This window comes from Pholis gunnellus, assembly GCF_910591455.1.
Source record: "Pholis gunnellus genome assembly, chromosome: 13".
Lineage (NCBI taxonomy): Eukaryota > Metazoa > Chordata > Actinopteri > Perciformes > Pholidae > Pholis > Pholis gunnellus.
In genome coordinates, this window is record NC_136540.1 from 13,488,902 (window position 1) to 13,508,575 (window position 19,674).

Genomic DNA, 19,674 nt, shown 5'->3' on the forward strand with positions numbered 1-19,674 from the left:
AGACAAGATCACATTTCTCATATTTTGCCTCTATTGATTGGTTGCCGGTCAGTTTTAGGGTTGATTGATTTTTATATTTTTCTGATGATGTTTAAAACATCTACAGGGAATTTCTGCTCCCCTACATACTAACACACTGTTGCCTCAGAGGCAGGACTCTCTGGCTGCTCCTAAATCCTGGATCGAGACCACAGTCCAGGGTCTCAGCAGTCAGGGCCTCTCAGCTCTGGAGCTCCCTGCTTGAAGATCTGAGTATTTTAAATCACACTTTTACATTAACCCCATGTTTTATTGGTTTCCTGCTCTATAGTGTCTTATCCATTTTGTTTGTTGAGTTCTCATTTTTTATTTATTTTTTTTGTAGTTTTTTTAGTAATTCCCTGAACTTATTTTAAAATATAATCATGTTTTGATCATGATTATTGTGTAAAGCTCCTTGTACCTTTGCTTTGAAAAATCTTTTTGAAGGCTTTTTTGCCTTTATTTGACCGTACAGCTGAAACACTTTTAATCAGGCCGAAAATGTTCAATGAAAAGTAAACAACACTCTATGTGTCCTTTATCTACAAATCCTGATTCACTTATAATTTATTTTTTCAAGATCATTGCTGTCAATATTATTTATTCGTATACCATGTGACTTTCACTATAATGGAGGAAAGAGCTTAAAAGTTCATTTAAAACTCCAATTTATTTTCATTGTTCAGTGTTAAATATCAGATTATATACTGAATAATTTGGCCCAGCCCAAGCTCTCTAAGAAAACGAGGAAAAACTCCCCAAAATCCTGATTGCAGGAAAATGAGAAGAAACCTCGGGAAAGGCAATTCAGAGAGAGATCCCCTCTCCTCGGACGGCTGGGTGTGCTACAATATCTGCAAAAGCAGGAGTTCCTCACGTCCTCCTTCCTGTCAAAGAGAGAGAGCAGCATTAGTATTTGAAGCACACTTATACATGACATTAAATATTATAAATATAATAATTCCAAATTTGGATGAGAAGTTTGGGTTGGTGTGCGTGTGTGTGTGTCTGTGTGTAGTTTTTTTTTAGCCGTGGGTGAATTCTGAGCTGCTCCAGGGTAGGACGCTGATTGGGGTCTTTGGTAAAACATCTTCTCAAGAAATCCTGGCAATCTGGAGAGAAAGAAGGAGAAGAAAGGTGAGGGCGATGGCTACAGTGATCCATCAGAATGTCAACAGATATGTTTCTGCTGACATGTTCGTGAGTATGTTTTTCTCACTCATCCTCATCCTCACCGTCTTATTATGTCTGTATATTCTAGCATAACCCTGTCCTGCAGAATGATGAGGAAGGAGTTCCTCACGTTCTCCTTCCTGTCAAAGAGACAGAGCAGTGTTAGAATTTGGATGACAAATTTGGGTTGGTGTGCGTGCGTGTGTGTCTGTGTGTAGTGTTCTAACATGTTCGTGAGTATGTTTGTCTTACTTTTGGACAGCGTCTCGCTGATTCTCACACGGGTTCTCAAGAACTCGGTGGTCTCAAAATCTACATCACTGTAGAGTGTTTCAAATAGGACCACGCCCATTTGCCACACTGTGTTGGGTCCGGCTCTGTATCTACAACGACAAAACCACTCTGGGGGGATGAAAGCAGGAGTACCTAGAATATACAGACATAATAAGACGGTGAGGATGAGGATGAGTATAATAATTCCAATTACTAACAGGATGTTCTTTTGTCGCATAACCTTGTCCTGCAGAATGATGAGGAAGGAGTTCATCACGTTCTCCTTCCTGTCAAAGAGGCAGAGCGATGACAGTGATGCACCAGAATCTCAACTGAAATCAACAGATATGTTTCTGCTGACATGTTCGTGAGTATGTTTTTCTTACTTTTGGACAGCGTCTCGCTGATTCTCACACGGGTTCTCAGGAACTCGGTGGTCTCAAAATCTACATCACTGTAGAGTGTTTCAAATAGGACCACGCCCATCTGTCACACTGTGTTGGGTCCGGCTCTGTATCTACAACGACAAAACCACTCTGGGGGGATGAAAGTACCTAGAATATACAGACATAATAAGACGGTGAGGATGAGGATGAGTATAATAATTCCAATTACTAACAGGATGTTCTTTTGTCGCATAACCTTGTCCTGCAGAATGATGAGGAAGGAGTTCATCACGTTCTCCTTCCTGTCAAAGAGGCAGAGCAGGGTTAAAATTTGGATGACAAGTTTGGGTTGGTGTCCGTGTGTAGTGTTCGGTTTATTTTAGCCATGGGTGAATTCTCAGCTGCTCCAGGGTAGGACGCTGTTTGGGGTCTTCGGTGAAACATCCTCTCAAGAAATCCTGGCAACCTGGAGAGAAAGAAGGAGAAGAAAGGTGAGGGCGATGGCTACAGTGATCCATCAGAATGTCAACTGATATGTTTCTGCTGACATGTTCATGAGTATGTTTTTCTTACTTTTGGACAGCGTCTCGCTGATTCTCACACGGTTGCTCAAGAACTCGGTGGTCTGAAAATCTGCATCACTGTGGAGTGTTTCAAAGAGGACCACTCCCATCTGCCACACTGTGGTGGGTCCGGCTGTGTATCTATGATGATAAAACCACTCTGGGGGGATGAAAGCAGGAGTACCTAGAATATACAAACATAATAAGACGGTGAGGATGAGGATGAGGAGCTGTGTCTAAATGTAAAAGTTACAGATGGGTAAGTTATTGAAGAGCAGGTGTAAAGCCAGACATCTTACCGTAGAAGACGCGATAACAGGCTCTTCTCTTGACGAAGCAGCTCAGACCAAAGTCAATGAGGCGAACTCGCGGGACGTCCGAGCTCGTCTCAATCAAGATGTTTTCAACCTTAATGTCCCGGTGGAAAATCTTTTGCTTCTCTAGGTCAATTGCTGCATCTATCAGCTGTTTCAGTATGATCTGACAGACAAAAAGAGAGAGATGAGGGATCACAGAGGAGGATGGTTTGACATGTTTTCATGGCTGTGACTCTGAGCTGACTACAAATACAAAACACAAAGTTTCTAAAAGCATCTTTAAGCCATAGAAATTGAAATGCACGAGAGATTTTCAGTAGCTTGGGTATAAACCTCATCCGTTTATTTTCCCCTCCAAATAACTTTAGTTGACCTGGAGCTTTGTCTACAACCTGTTTGACTGCCTCCACTACTGTTTCTTGATCCATCAGAACAATTGCTTTGGTGAATACAATGTTACCATGATCAACAGAAACAATGATCTAAAGACTAGGAAAATAAACCTTAAATTAAAAAAAAAAACCCTTTAGGTATAGCCTCCCAGTTCCTGTAAAAAGTTAAAGACACACAAGGATCCTTCAGCAGCTTACCTTGGCCTCCTGCTCTTGTAAGGAGCCTCCATTGCCGTTGATGTAGGCGAGTAGGTCCTTGGCGGGGATCGGTCTCTCCATTACCAGGATCAGCTCCTGGTCAAGATCGTACCAGTCCAATAGAGACACGGGTGCTGACGTCCCCACTGATCCACTTGTTTTGTCCGCCAGTTTCAACATGACGGCAACCTCCACGGACAGCTGCTTCCCAGTTTTATTCTGAAACATCACAACAGAGTGGAGGATGAGAGAGAACCATGATTCATCCATAATACATTCAGAAAAAGAGTGCAGTGTTGAATACAGAAGATTTTAACAGCAGCAGGTGTTGCTCCCTCACCACGTGTTTGCAGTAAATTTTGTCCTTGGGAATGTGTTTGATGGCAACCTATGAGATACAAACAAGACTTGTGTTAGCACTCCCTGACCATATTGTGTGTGTATGTGTGTGTGCAAGATTGTGTGTGTGTGTGTGTAACACTTACAGGTATATTATCTGCTTTGCGATAGCCAGCAAACACAGTTCCACATCCTCCTTCACCAAGCTGATCCTGCTGTTTGTATTTGGCCTCAAATTCAGCTGAACAGACCAACACATATTATGATTTTAATACAGTTGTGAGTAACACCAATTATATGCTACCTAAGCTCTAATATGAATCCCTCCTCTGTTATACTTATAAATCCTAATCTTACACTAAAATGAAGTCAAACCTTACATTTAATAATAATAACGTTATTTATATAGCACCTTTAAAAACAGAGTTTACAAAGTGCTTTGACAGACAAAGCAGCAAAAGCGAGGCAATAGTAACAACACTATACTGACCTCTTAAGACATCTACAGACGGTCTGGTGTTCTTCGGGTATGGCCTCCTTTTACTTTTTGTCTTTGGTCCACCATCGGCGGCGGCCTTCCTCTCACTGACTCTCACATCCTTCACAGATGTATTGCAGTGTTCTACAGAGGAGAAAAACACCCAGAGGAACATCAGCTTGACCATCATAGGCACTAACGTGGACAATAGACATCCTCCATACGAAATGACAAAATGGGCAGATTCAAAAATAGTTTGCCTGCCAAAACCTCAATAAAAATAACATTTCTCACTGTCCTCCAGTGGAATCCATCCAAGCGGGTCATTTTATTTGTCCATTTTTTGACATATCTGTCTCCAGCTCAATACAATTAAGGTGAATGCAATTTAGTTTGTGGTGCTCACAGCAATGAAACATTTAACAGCAACATCTATTTCCAAAAACAGGCTCCTTGTTACTCTGGATAATCTACAAGCCTCAATGTAATCAGTATCTATTGGACCAATCTTCTACCAAAGAAATAGTCCAAATGAAACTATAGTGTGTTCGATAGATTATCCATCCAGGGCACCTTTTTGGAAAGAGATGTTGCTTTTGAATTTTAAAATGTCAATTGTTGATGCTGTGAGCACCAAAAATGAAATTCCTCTTTCACACCTGAGTGAAATCAAAAATCTCAGACACAGATCTTTTAAAACCTGAGGAAACCTGGGAGAAATTATCCAAACTATCTGCATAAATAGATACCATTAGAGGGAAGGGATAATTTGTTTTCTTTGTAATCTAGGTGAACTGAAGTCTATTTAGATCAATATACCAACACCCCAGTTGATGTACATTTCTGTAAGAGATCTGAGTACATCTTCCACCACTGTCTGAACCCCGTGTTTAGTAAACTGATGATTGGATACACTCCCAACAGCAGATTCACATGATCAGCTTACCTTTCCCAGACTCCACTGAGGAGGATGCCGGCTCCTTGCCAAACAGGTTGAGGTCAAGTCTTCCCCCTTTCTCCTTCTTCTTCATTGGTTCTCCCTCCAAAGGTTCTGTGGTGTTCCTCTTCACTCCTCTCGCACTGAAGTATTCCTCAGAGGTGGTTGAGTCGTCACTTTCTGAAAGCCTTGTCCTTTTGAAAAGGGGTTCACTTTCCGGACTGGTCTTTCTTTTAACCCCTCTAGTCGTGTCATCCTCTCCGGGAGCTGAACTTTTTGCTGATATATATGCTAAACTCATGCTGATATAGTTGTGAACTATTTATATATATATAGGTATACGCGATAACTTCAGAGCAACGAGTGTGTCGAATCAATGCTTGAACTGAATGAATTTGACAATGTGTGTGTTCTTAATATGTGGTGAACAGAATGTGGAACACAATGAGTTGTTCTGTATCATGAGGTCATGATAGAACAACCGTACCGTCAAAGTTTCTTAATATGCAAATTAGTGTTTAGTGCATTATTTGAATTGTGTGTATATTTGTATAAGTGGCACTGAAACAATTCATACAATGCATAAAATACACAAGCATACAATGCTTGATATTGACTCCCTCTCAGTCATCTGGATGATTTTACCTATTGAAATGCCCTTAGGTTGTTTTTATGAACTATTCATATTGATCTAAAGTCAAACATTTTAAGGAATAAATGCAAAACTATTCTTTGCTTTCTGGTTGGCAATGTTGTTCTGTCTGTCAAGCCACCATTTTGGTCCAGACTGAAATATCTCAACAACTGTTGGATGGATTGAACTTTGGTCCTATCTATCCTACTGACTTTAGGTGATCACCTCATTTTTATCTAGCAACGCCATGCGGTTGACATTTGTGGTTTTTGCATGTGAAGAAATACACATTCCTGCCAATGTTATAACATCGTTCCAGTGATCATGAGATAACAGTAATATGCCCAACACATTATAATGCTGCACTGTGCCAGCAAAAGGCAGGGAAGAACACAGTTAGAAAGTGAAAATGGAGAAACATTAACAATGCATTTTTTTAAATAAATATTTATAATATAAGGGACATTTTTGTCCAGAGTGAGCTCTTGTCTGTAACTATTGCAAACTAGCTGGCCTTAGTGTTTGCCCAAAACAACAAAGAAACATGAAATGCATCATTTCTGTGTGCCAAAAGGACAAATTTGAAATGAACACCAAATGGAATGTTTTCATTAAGTAGATATTTTTAGTCATCTTCTTTCTTTCACATGAACTCAGCAACAAAGTGCATTTAAAATAAACGTTTGTTCCCCTAGTGGGGTCTGAGGATGGTCTTGTTAGCTGGTTGGTCAGTTGGTAATTTTCCTTTTAGCAATGCTTGAGTCCATGGCACTGTCTTGAAAACTAGCAGCTCGTTTCTTCTGGCCTTTCCTATTGAACCAAAATGTCAGCTCGTACACAGGGGGAAAAATAGTTGTAATGGGCCGATTGCCATGATATTTACAGAGTGCTTTCATGTTTTCCAGAGGATACAGTATTTTACGACACCTTTGCTTCTCCTCTGGAGCCACTCTCAATTATACTTTACAAGTTCAGCCGCACCACTGGTAAGACTGAAAGACGAGCAAAATCATGTGTGCTTCAACAACAACGATACACTCATATAGAAAGGCGATGAACACTGACTTTTGTTCTGTTCATTAACATATCAATTATCGTTGCAATAAAAACATTAAGCTAACAAAACGGACATTCAGACACACACACTTTTGTCCTGCAGCTACATTGGCGTTTGAGTACAACATGTACTCAGTCCCAGCAGAGCGTGAATGAATGACTGTGTTCTCCGTCCTGCCCAGAGTCACAGATCATGCTGGTTGTCTGGGAGGAAAACAAAGCTTGAGACCCAAGATGAAGGCAGAGAAGGAGGCTCCTTCAAAAGCTAAAATAATTTCCCAGATTTTAATGCTCATGTGTCTCGGTTCCTTCAATTCAGGTAAGTCACATTTTCTACTTCAGGATTTGCCAAAGGTTTGCCTGACAATGGTCACTTGCAGGTTTATGCAATTGGAAAAGCTTTAACTTTGCAAAAGTTTACATTGTAGTAAATAAGGAACAGCTGAATCATGAAGTCTGCTTTTTTATTAGTTTTTTGTTTGTTTGTGTCAGAATGAGGGAATCAAAAAATGACAAGCTGCAGATATGATGTTAGTTATGCAATGTGAATCAACACCAACTTGCTGGATGAAACCATCCGAGGGTCCTTCCAGTAGCATATGCAACTAAACACTCATATTTTTAGTATTATTTATCACTGCCATTCTTATACAATATTAGCTGGATTCTAGAAGAAAATACCCAAAACAGGAGCCAAATGGATTTTGATTTTAAAGTTGCATATTTACTATAAATATAAATGGAACATGTTGAGGCTTTGACAGAATATGTTATGACCAGAGGATTGTGGTTATTTTTGCAGTGCTATGCATCATATTGTATCATCTTTAATGTCAGTTAAACTGAGGACTCTCTGAAACTGAAAACTGATCATTATGGACATCACAAAGGTGGTATTTGTTGTTGGGGTATTGGATTGCATTAAACTGTGTGGGTGCTTTTAAATTCTTGTGCCCACCCTTTGTAAGTAATACAGTAATTGTGCATTCAGGCTGAACCAGTGTTTTCAGACATTCAGTAACTTTCAGCTGTGGCTGTGTCTCATCACTGTCCTGCTATTGTTGTGACTAGCAGCAGAGTCACTGAGTTGCTCTGTTTCTGCAAAGCTAGCATGGCATCTGGACTGCTCCCAGTGTTCTTTTCATGAACTGCCAAGAAGGACATTTGAACAAACAATCCCCACTGTTGTTGGCTCATGCTGGCCCATCCCAAGAACTGACAGCTGTTCCCATGGTAATGTAGATCTGCCATGCAAACTGGATCCAGTATACAGCAGAGATGGGGCGTGATGCCCACACGAGCCTTCAGCTAACCACTGTATCACTCACTGTAGTGAAAAACAAAACGGCAACGATAAAACTGTACAGCGAATAATGATTTCCATCTTGCCTGTGTGCAAGAACTGTCGATTGTTCATAAAGCTATTGCAATAGAAAGGGGTGTTCCTAAAAATGACATTCAAATTCGATGATTCCACTGTACACAATGTACTTAAAGCAGTAGATCAAATTTGCGTCACTGAGGACCGACAATTAATGTTTTGTTATTTTTTGTCCATGTGCAGATGTTACATAAATAAAAAAAATGTTGAATGTTAAAAAATGCAGAGGCTTGAACTCTCATCCATTTTCGCTCGTTTGTTTGAGAAACTAAACTTTGGCAATGAAATTACTTGAGGTTTAAATAGAGGGGGCTGTATAACTGAGCCACATTTTATGATTCTCAGCAACATGTCCGTTAAAGAGTTGACTATGTAAAACTATAAATGCTTGTTGCTATAAGAGCTGTACACATCTTAGACAACTATAGTAGGTACAGTCCTCTTGGTGTCTCTTCATCTATCTTCCAAATTTATATATAATGACTATAAATAATGATGTATAGACATATTAATATCACTTGGACACATAGCATAACAAAAATATATGTATTTCCTTTGAGCTATGGATTGTAGATAATCAATTGTTGAACTCTCTTGTTTGTTTCTCTGCAGGTGGGGTGGTGGCAGTGAATATGACCATCCCCAACACTCTCATTAGAGGTACAGTAGGGGGGGAGGCCCTGCTGTCTGTCCGCTATAGTAGCTTCAGCCTCGACCTGCCGGTCATCAAGTGGCAGCTCAAGAGGGAAAAGTCTGTCACTGTTGTCCAGTCAATTGGAACTGACATCATTGGGACCCTGAGGCCTGAGTATCGTGACCGGATCCTGGTATTTGAAAATGGGACTCTGCTTCTCCACAACCTCAGGCTCTCTGATGACGGAACTTATGACGTGGAGATCTCCATCACAGATGACACCTTTACAGGAGAGGGCACTATCACGCTCACTGTGGATGGTAAGAAAACAAGCACTTTTGTGTGATTTGTAAAATGAAACCAGAAAACATACTTCTGTCTTTGACGAAGACTCAAGTCCAATTTAAGTCCCAGTTGAGTTGTGTATGGATGAGGGCAGCTTTCACAAATATGTCTTAGTTTGATGCCTTGCTCCTGAAAGTGAGACCCCAGATTATCTGGGTGGATACTAAGTACTATTTCTGCTGCTGACTCACCATTTAACGTTTTCTAAGAGTGAGTAAAGAGGACATGGACATGTTTAGCCAAGACAGGATGCAGGAGAAAGCTGCTGACCTGGATCCATCAAGACTGAATTCATGATTTACTCTCCTTTGACAATTTAACAACATGCTGTAATGTTCTATTAAAACATTGTCCAAACTTTGAAAAGTCAGTCAACTTACTTGACAGATTTAAAGGCCCTACACACCCACACAGGTGATGCTCGTTATAGCATCGAGGGCAAGGAAACCTGGTTTAATGGCGTGCAGGCAGCATAAGAGGTGGTAGGTCTGACAATGAATGTCTCTGCTGACAATCAGTGAGCAGCAGGTGGTAGAGATGCTGCAGCAAAGTTTAGGTTCATCTTTTCTAAACTTTTAAGTGATGGCGGACACAACATTACCGTTTCTAACAACACATTCTCACTCCCAACTCGTGAAATACAGACGAAAGGTATTTGGCTAGGCTTAGGAAAAGCTCATGGTTTGGGTTAAAATCAGTGTGTTTGTTCAGTAAAACAACTGCATTTGTTTCGTAACTGGCGTTAGTAAACTATGGAAGTTATGTAACAAAACTGCAGTAACAGAAGTCAACACTGACTTTGTTTCACACAGGACAATCTCGTGTTTGTTTTGGAGCGCATCCATTAAGAACAATAAAAGGTTCGAGGCAACAATAGCTGTTGTGTGAGCAGCAGCAGCAATAGCTGGCAGTACAGTAAGACTGAGGTGACCACAGTGATTTGGTGGAGGAGTGCAGACCTGTCCTAACCAAAGAACACTAGAGGGCCAGGGGATCTGGGACTTTTTACATTTTGTATGGGCAAACTGATTAGAGGCTTATTTACTGTGTGTGTATTGTCAGCAGTAGAAGCTGCAGTCTACATTGCATCTTAATCCCCCATGTATTAGCTCATGCTCACCTCTAACCTCTCCAACCGCGTTTTATGGTGGAAGAATGGCATCAGCTCTGCCCACATAGAGGTCTGTGTGAAGGTCACCTGTATACTGAAGAAGAGTAGGAGGGAAGCAACAATGTTCCACAACTATTCAACTATTTCCTCCTACTCTACTGCTGAGAATGCAATCCTCTTGTCCACCGTTTTCCTACATGCTTTGCACACGGGAGACGTTTCAGTTGGTTACAATCTGCAGCCTCACAGCTAGATGCCGCCAAATCCTACACACTGCACCTTTAATAAACATAATAATCTTACTTAATGTCTACAATACTGTACTACAATCTTAGTTGTTCTTTCAGATTTTGAACTTGGAACTTATTTTTGACATGCAAATCAATATCTTGGTCCTTCTCCCCAATAGATGCCATAGTCTATAGGTAGATTCACAGCACCCCAGTTTAAAGCTCAACTGACCAATATTATCAGCTGATACTAGTTCACAGATACATTTGTACTGGCGTATATACTTGAGGATGAGTAGCAAGAGACTACAGGTCAGAAATGGCGTCAAATATGCTGTATGTAGTAGTTTAGAAACACATTCTGTATTTTATATTGTAGCTGCAGGCATGGTTGACTCACACTTTGAGAGAGTTACAGTAGTGAAGGGGGCAGTCTCCAGGCCTCCAAAGAGGGAAATGTTTAAATGTTTCAATTAAACTAATGGATAAAGGAGAAAACTACTACTAATGACAGAATTTATCTGGAAAATGTAGCCAAATTTCTTATAGCCACATGAAGACGGAAGTCCAAAACATTTGGTACAGGTTGGCAGTCTGAAAAGCATCCTTTATTAGTGCATGGATTACCAATGCGTTTTGACTCAAACAGTCTTCATCAGGGTATAAAGGGCAATGAGGACAAATATTCAAGTTAAACCTCATCAAGAGGTCATGTGTCACATGGCATGTTAACCAAGAGACTACTTACAAGAAAACTTAATCTGTAACAAACTCATCAAATCATTAAATAATAAATAAAGGTCAATGACAGTGAAAATATCAAAATGTGATAACATATACTGGCTGACAAGAAAGAGACATTCAATCAAAAATTAAAAAATTAATCTGATAATATACAACACTGTGAATAAACATGTAGTTTTAAGACCCAATGTGAAAACACTCATAATGGATCACTCTCATTCTCTAAAGACATAACAACTATAATGTCAGATACTATAAGAAAGGTATCATAATGTTGGTATAAATAGTATACAGCATCAACATATAAACTAAATGTAGAAACAAGCAGAGAAGTTATTGAAAAGGGGAGAAGTCAATTTCCTTGTAAGTCCCTGAATAAAAGTTGGCCTGAGGTTATTGAGCCAAAACCTCTCCCGTTTTGAGTCTATCAGCATCCCTTGCATTCTACAGCATGTTTCACGTTCTTTTGTGTCTATTTAAATCTACTGTCGCCTTCCTGTCGCCTTCCTCCAGAGTCTATATCCAGGCCCTATATCCACATGGAAGCTTCATCAGTACTGGAGCTCAGCGAAAACGTCATCCTCAACTGCTCCCATGACAATGGAACCAGGACTGCGTACAGGTGGTTCAAAGGTGGAAAGCCACTGACCAATGTGACGAGGTTCATGTTGTCACCTGACCAGAAGCTCTTGACCATCAAACGGGTGTTGATGGCAGATGATGACATCTACAGCTGCACAGTGTTGAATCTTGTGGGTAATACGACAAGCCTGCCAATCAGACTGACTGTCTACAGTAAGTGATACGAGTGTTAAACGCATCATGCTCGACACAGTGACATGGGCAGTACAATAGGAGGTAGATCTGTTCTCTTCACATATTTATCAGGACAACACAGAAGAGCTGTCCACGTAGAAGCCTTGAAACACGTGAAGCAAACATATTGAAGTGTTACAGGAAGCCAATGTATCCAACATTTCAAGATATTTCATGTTTGCATATTTTATCAACAATTCTATGCCATTTGAAAGTCCAAATGATAATTATCCTTACATATACATTATTTGAATACATTAAATGTCCACATAAAATAAGGGCTAGCGGCCTCTGAAAAGGTTCCAGGTTTGGGACAACGGACGTGGCTATGACTCAGAGAATTAGGTCAGAGAGGACGCTCTCTGCATACATAACAACAGATGTATATGTAATTTACAGCATTATGAGAACAAAGCAGTGAATAAGAGAAATGAAAGCTACGCTTCGGAATATTTCATGGCGTTGACGTTCTAATGCACAAATAAACACATCCACAACTCTGCCCATCTCTGATGCTGAAGTTGCCGGGTTTTGAATGACTTGTGCCGGGACTTGTGCCACGGTATAAATCATCGAGGGGTGGGACGAAGCAACGGTATTTGATGACCTGAACAGGCTACTGGCTGGGGGTTACACCCCCACGTGAGGCCCAAAGACTTGTTGCTGATGCCCAGAAAAGCCCAGAATTCAATAAAATAAGAAGAACAGAGAAAACACAGGCAGCGGCAGAGTCTCTGCAGACACTGCTACACACTTCCAGTTTGGGATGATTAAGCAATGATTGAGAGGGATTGTTTTTTTATTAGTCTATACATTGTTTTTTAAAAGAAATTCCTGCATATTATACCTTTAACCTCATAGTGGGGCAAGAGGAAAAGTCATGGTATCATCAAAGTCCCGATGGATCATCGTCTGGGGACCATGAATAAAATAGATGTTGACATATTTAACAGGATAAGTGAAGAATTACACCAGCAGGTGGACTCTAGAGGAAAATTCAGGGGATCACCAAAGTCATCAGGATTCAGTCTATGGGCACCCTGGATATCTGTGCAAAACTTCATGACAATCTATCCAAAAGTTGAGATATTTTAGCCTGGACCAAAGTGGTGGTCCGCCAATCCCTAGAGCCATGCCACTAGCATGTCTAAAAGTAGCTTTACTCCCAGATTTTGTAAAAATAAATTCAACAATCATTTTCTGTAAAATACTTTTATGTATGTTCCCGTATTCTGTTGGTTTTCTTAAACTGTAATTTTTCCTATCCTACCAGGAAGAAGTTCCCTCTATATCATCCTTTCCACTGGGGGCATTTTCCTCCTCATCACTTTGGTGACAGTGTGTGCCTGCTGGACGCCTTCCAAAAAGTAGGAACTGCCAGCAAGCTTTTAAATCATCCCTAAATTCCATGAGACTGATTTTAAGAAAGGCATGTCTGCAGTGCAAATAAAAAAACATTGTCATATAACATTAATGCATTGAAACCCTTTTGTCTTCATTAGGCGAAGATATCCAGCTACAAAGCCTCTCTCCAGCTATTATGACCACTTGGATCGCTCACCACTCAGTCAAACAGGTATAATATAGTTACAGTTAATACAAAACGTGATCAGCTAATATAAATGAGACTGGAATGTTAACGATTCCGAAATTAGGCGATGTGTGTAAATGACAGTCCAATGTTTTATGCTTTGATACAGCTGATGTGCTTCCGAAAAGGACAGAGCATAATGGAATAAACGCTGTAACTTCACTTTACATCCTGCAGCAAAGGGTATTCTCTTATCATCACTATGCTCTTATTACATTCTGTGACTCAGAAATGGAAGCAAGACACAAATCTGAAGCAACACTAGTGAAAAAAAGACTGTAACAAACTGAAACTCAACTTTTGACGTAAATTAGATTACAATTGCCTGATTATGGAGTATAAGGTTGGCTGGACCATGGAGTTCTAGCACATTCCAACACAAGGATCCAAGAGCCATATGAGCATTTATTGGGTGAGGGGAATGGGTGAGCAGATGGAGGCGGAATAGACGTTTTTTCTTTCTTAAACAATAAACAGGCATACATTAATATAATTATATTGCCTTTCATACCATAACTAAGAACAAATAGTACATAAGTAAGCATACATTATTAATGCATCCACTTTATGAATCATGTCTTCATCAGGGTTATTAACGAACACAAGTAAATACTGGATAACAAAAGATACAACCACTTTCTCCCCGTAATTTCAACAGAAGTTACACACACACATGAAATAAGGATGCATAGCATGTAGACATAACTTAAGATGTATACAAAAAGTAATCAAAAACAAATTGTCAGGGCCATATCGGACAAGCTTACTGGTGTGGCAGCATGGTATCGGACAAAGGATTTGAACAGGACACACAGAGCCCTCATATAACCTCTCCTTCTCTAAACTGCCTCCACACACAAGCAGCTTCTTCAAAATTCTTCATGATCTGTCTCTTAAACTGCAGAAACTCAACGCCTAGTGCTACTCCTCTGCTCACTAAACACCTGCTTGTTAACGGTCTCACAGAGCTAGCTCGCTGAACCAAGACCAACCCAATTGTCTGTTGCTGATAAGTGATTATTAAAACTGGCAGAGGCTAGAAGGTGTTCATCTCAGGGAATCTAGAAACCTGTTTGCAGAGAATGGATTTGGGCTGACGTCATCCTGTTTTGCAGGATCCCTCAATGGATGACTCATCCAGCAACAGTATTGGATCTCCTTCTGAACTGGACAACCCTCCGTGCTACTTCAGTTCCCCCAACTACACAGAATCTCTGACCCAGTCTAATGGGTCCCCTGCCCGCTCTTCCCACAGGTATACCTGAAAGCCCATCAGTTTAAACGGTCCACACGCAGCTAGTGGGAGGTCGGTCCTACTGTGTGCTGCTCCTGACACTGGGTGGTAACTTCCTGCACATCGGCCCAGAGTTTGGGAAAGATCGCTTTCAAGATCTGGGGTTTTACAATAATGTAATTACTGCCTGTTGATATGTTTTTATTAAAGTAAATTGTAACTTAAATATAGTTTGCTTTTAAAGTTAGAAGCGCAGCCTGTTGAGAAATTGAAAGCCTCTATTTGGTTTTACCACTAACCACCATTGTTGTTGTTGGTTACTGGGACTACAAAATCAAAATGTTTGTAACGGGCACGGAGTCTGCATGAAGCTGAGGTGGGGTAAGAAAGATGCAACTATACATATATATTGATAATAATACTGTTCCTATGCTCAATTCAAAATTATCACCAAACAACATTGGGTTTGTTACAGATTAAGTGGTTTTAAAGAAAAATAAATCACCCTCAGAAATGTTCCTTTATTACTCTTTTACAGTGTTATGTGTGATATTGTCTCTAGTGTTGATGAAAGGAAATGAAGCTGTTACTTTGTAACATTTAGTGAAATAATTTACAATTTTGTAAATTACAATTTTAGTTATACTAGATGATTTAATAGCATTTTTAAGGGGGCAGACAGAGAAAAGCCCAGTTGATGGAGAATATTTCAATTCTATACTTAAATAAAATGTGAAACATTTCTCAGGTTTCTTGTAATATTTCCTCTGTGCTCCTTGAGTCTGTACGTAATGTAAGGTGTGCCTCTGCTCATACTGTATTTACTCAGATTTTAAGATTGTGAAAAATAAAAAAGCATGAAAATATTTAAGTGCCAACTCCATCTTATCAACATACACTCAATTTACTCCGACAATTCAAAATTCTTATATACTTAGTCTCAAATACTTAGTCACAAATAAGCATGCCGTTTATTAAACCAAATACTTTCACCTGCATTTCCCCCTGCAGGACCATCTCAATTGTTCCCACTGAAAGCACAACCCAAGTTGTATAGTGTAAGATAAGTAAATTAATTAAAACCTCAGCCCCAGTGCAGGGTTTCTAAGTCACTGGAACGGCTCCAACAGCAGTTGAAAACGGGCTCTGCTTTCTCAGACACAGAGCTAAACACTGATATTCTTTTCTTTGCATTGGGCTTAAGACTAAAAATTTGAAAACGTTTGAAGCTGAATATGAATGGTGCATTAACATGGGCACATACAGTTATAGTTTCAGTAATATGTAATATGTCAATATTTTTTTCATTAACGTTGTCATTAAAAATAAGTCTGTTTGAAGGATGTACTTATTGTTGTTTTCCGTTCAGAATAAATAGATGGGCCTTATTATCAGTCAGGGCATAATGAACAGGGATTTTACGGAATTCTTGTTGTCAATATTTTTTTCATTTACATTGTCATTCAAAATAGGTCATGAAATGAAACCACGCTAACAAATCCTTGTCCTAAAATTTCTGTTGACAAATAAAAACGACATGGTTTTCTAAACCCTGTGAGTCATTGTTTGATTTCATGGGAAAATCGCTTTTAGAACCTGTCATCAAGTGCAGTTGATCTGCAAAAATATGAATTTGCGGCTCGAAGGACGTACTTATTGTTGTTGTCTGTTCAGACTGGATAGATGGGCCTTATTATCTGTAATCAAGTGCAGTTGATTGACAATAATTGAATTATCTTCTTTTTAACTTTGCAAGAATTTTAAACAAGCATGTACGGAGACAAAGGGAGGTGGCTTTTTGTCATGTTTTACTCTTTGCATTGTTGAGTGTTTGCAAAACAAACTTTGGTTCGGCATCAGTTTCAGCCTCGATACATACGCTAAAAGTGTGAGTCTCTGGCTCCCTTCGATAGCTCAGTTGGTAGAGCGGAGGACTGTAGGCTGATGTTTCCCAGTAGAAAATATGCAGGTATCCATAGGTCGCTGGTTCAATTCCGGCTCGAAGGAAGTACTTATTGTTGTTGTCTGTTCAGACTGGATAGATGGGCCTTATTATCAGTAATCAAGTGCAGTTGATTGGCAATAATTGATTTATCTTCTTTGTGACTTACTTACTTTGTACGTAGACAAAAGGAGGTGGCTTTTTGTCATGTTTGACTCTTTGCATTGTTGAGTGTTTGCAAAACAAACTTTGGTTCAGCATCAGTTTCAGCCTCGATACATACGCTGAAAAAGTGTGAGTCTCTGGCTCCCTTCGATAGCTTCGGACTGGATAGATGGGCCTTATTATCAGTAATCAAGTGCAGTTGATTGACAATAATTGAATAATCTTCTTTTTAACTTTGCAAGAATTTTAAACAAGCATGTACGGAGACAAAGGGAGGTGGCTTTTTGTCATGTTTGACTCTTTGCATTGTTGAGTGTTTGCAAAACAAACTTTGGTTGGGCATCAGTTTCAGCCTCGATACATACGCTGAAAAAGTGTGAGTCTCTGGCTCCCTTCGATAGCTCAGTTGGTAGAGCGGAGGACTGTAGGCTGATGTTTCACCGTAGAAAATATGCAGTTATCCTTAGGTGGCTGGTTCAATTCTGGCTCGAAGGAAGTACTTATTGTTGTTGTCTGTTCGGACTGGATAGATGGGCCTTATTATCAGTAATCAAGTGCAGTTGATTGACAATAATTGAATTATCTTCTTTTTAACTTTGCAAGAATTTTAAACAAGCATGTACGGAGACAAAGGGAGGTGACTTTTTGTCATGTTTGACTCTTTGCATTGTTGAGTGTTTGCAAAACAAACTTTGGTTGGGCATCAGTTTCAGCCTCGATACATACGCTGAAAAAGTGTGAGTCTCTGGCTCCCTTCGATAGCTCAGTTGGTAGAGCGGAGGACTGTAGGCTGATGTTTCACCGTAGAAAATATGCAGGTATCCTTAGGTCGCTGGTTCAATTCCGGCTCGAAGGAAGTACTTATTGTTGTTGTCTGTTCAGACTGGATAGATGGGCCTTATTATCAGTAATCAAGTGCAGTTGATTGGCAATAATTGAATTATCTTCTTTGTGACTTACTTACTTTGTACGGAGACAAAAGGAGGTGGCTTCTTGTCATGTTTTACTCTTTGCATTGTTGAGTGTTTGCAAAACAAACTTTGGTTGGGCATCAGTTTCAGCCTCGATACATACGCTGAAAAAGTGTGAGTCTCCGGCTCCCTTCGATAGCTCAGTTGGTAGAGCGGAGGACTGTAGGCTGATGTTTCACCGTAGAAAATATGCAGGTATCCTTAGGTCGCTGGTTCAATTCCGGCTCGAAGGAAGTACTTATTGTTGTTGTCTGTTCAGACTGGATAGATGGGCCTTATTATCAGTAATCAAGTGCAGTTGATTGGCAATAATTGAATTATCTTCTTTGTGACTTACTGACTTTGTACGGAGACAAAAGGAGGTGGCTTTTTGTCATGTTTTACTCTTTGCATTGTTGAGTGTTTGCAAAACAAACTTTGGTTGGGCATCAGTTTCAGCCTCGATACATACGCTGAAAAAGTGTGAGTATCCGTCTCCCTTCGATAGCTCAGTTGGTAGAGCGGAGGACTGTAGGCTGATGTTTCCCAGTAGAAAATATGCAGGTATCCTTAGGTTGCTGGTTCAATTCCGGCTCGAAGGAAGTACTTATTGTTGTTGTCTGTTCGGACTGGATAGATGGGCCTTATTATCAGTAATCAAGTGCAGTTGATTGGCAATAATTGAATTATCTTCTTTGTGACTTACTTACTTTGTAAGGAGACAAAAGGAGGTGGCTTTTTGTCATGTTTTACTCTTTGCATTGTTGAGTGTTTGCAAAACAAACTTTGGTTGGGCATCAGTTTCAGCCTCGATACATACGCTGAAAAAGTGTGAGTCTCTGGCTCCCTTCGATAGCTCAGTTGGTAGAGCGGAGGACTGTAGGCTGATGTTTCACCGTAGAAAATATGCAGTTATCCTTAGGTGGCTGGTTCAATTCCGGCTCGAAGGAGGTACTTATTGTTGTTGTCTGTTCGGACTGGATAGATGGGCCTTATTATCAGTAATCAAGTGCAGTTGATTGACAATAATTGAATTATCTTCTTTTTAACTTTGCAAGAATTTTAAACAAGCATGTACGGAGACAAAGGGAGGTGGCTTTTTGTCATGTTTTACTCTTTGCATTGTTGAGTGTTTGCAAAACAAACTTTGGTTGGGCATCAGTTTCAGCCTCGATACATACGCTGAAAAAGTGTGAGTCTCTGGCTCCCTTCGATAGCTCAGTTGGTAGAGCGGAGGACTGTAGGCTGATGTTTCACCGTAGAAAATATGCAGGTATCCTTAGGTCGCTGGTTCAATTCCGGCTCGAAGGAAGTACTTATTGTTGTTGTCTGTTCAGACTGGATAGATGGGCCTTATTATCAGTAATCAAGTGCAGTTGATTGGCAATAATTGAATTATCTTCTTTGTGACTTACTTACTTTGTACGGAGACAAAAGGAGGTGGCTTCTTGTCATGTTTTACTCTTTGCATTGTTGAGTGTTTGCAAAACAAACTTTGGTTGGGCATCAGTTTCAGCCTCGATACATACGCTGAAAAAGTGTGAGTCTCCGGCTCCCTTCGATAGCTCAGTTGGTAGAGCGGAGGACTGTAGGCTGATGTTTCACCGTAGAAAATATGCAGGTATCCTTAGGTCGCTGGTTCAATTCCGGCTCGAAGGAAGTACTTATTGTTGTTGTCTGTTCAGACTGGATAGATGGGCCTTATTATCAGTAATCAAGTGCAGTTGATTGGCAATAATTGAATTATCTTCTTTGTGACTTACT

General features: G+C 40.1%; 2 protein-coding genes across 2 annotated transcripts; one reads left to right on the plus strand and one right to left on the minus strand.

Moving 5' to 3' along the window:
* Positions 1–2,227: 2,227 nt before the first annotated feature.
* LOC306705210 (serine/threonine-protein kinase pim-1-like) lies at positions 2,228–5,378 on the minus strand (the record flags this gene model as incomplete). Its single annotated transcript, XM_079171914.1, has 8 exons — positions 2,228–2,319; positions 2,427–2,600; positions 2,716–2,896; positions 3,324–3,542; positions 3,664–3,711; positions 3,809–3,903; positions 4,225–4,284; positions 5,087–5,378. 8 exons carry the CDS (start codon positions 5,376–5,378, stop codon positions 2,228–2,230), a joined length of 1,161 nt encoding a protein of 386 aa, XP_079028040.1.
* A 1,582-nt stretch (positions 5,379–6,960) lies between these two features.
* Positions 6,961–15,106, plus strand: LOC306705426 (hepatic and glial cell adhesion molecule-like; the record flags this gene model as incomplete). The annotated part of the gene is given in 8 exon segments (XM_079172182.1): positions 6,961–6,988; positions 6,991–7,086; positions 8,761–9,102; positions 11,726–12,007; positions 13,302–13,395; positions 13,531–13,604; positions 13,729–13,802; positions 14,735–15,106. Coding segments are annotated over 8 exon segments (1,140 nt in total). The 3' UTR covers positions 14,885–15,106.
* Between the last annotated feature and the right edge of the window lie 4,568 nt (positions 15,107–19,674).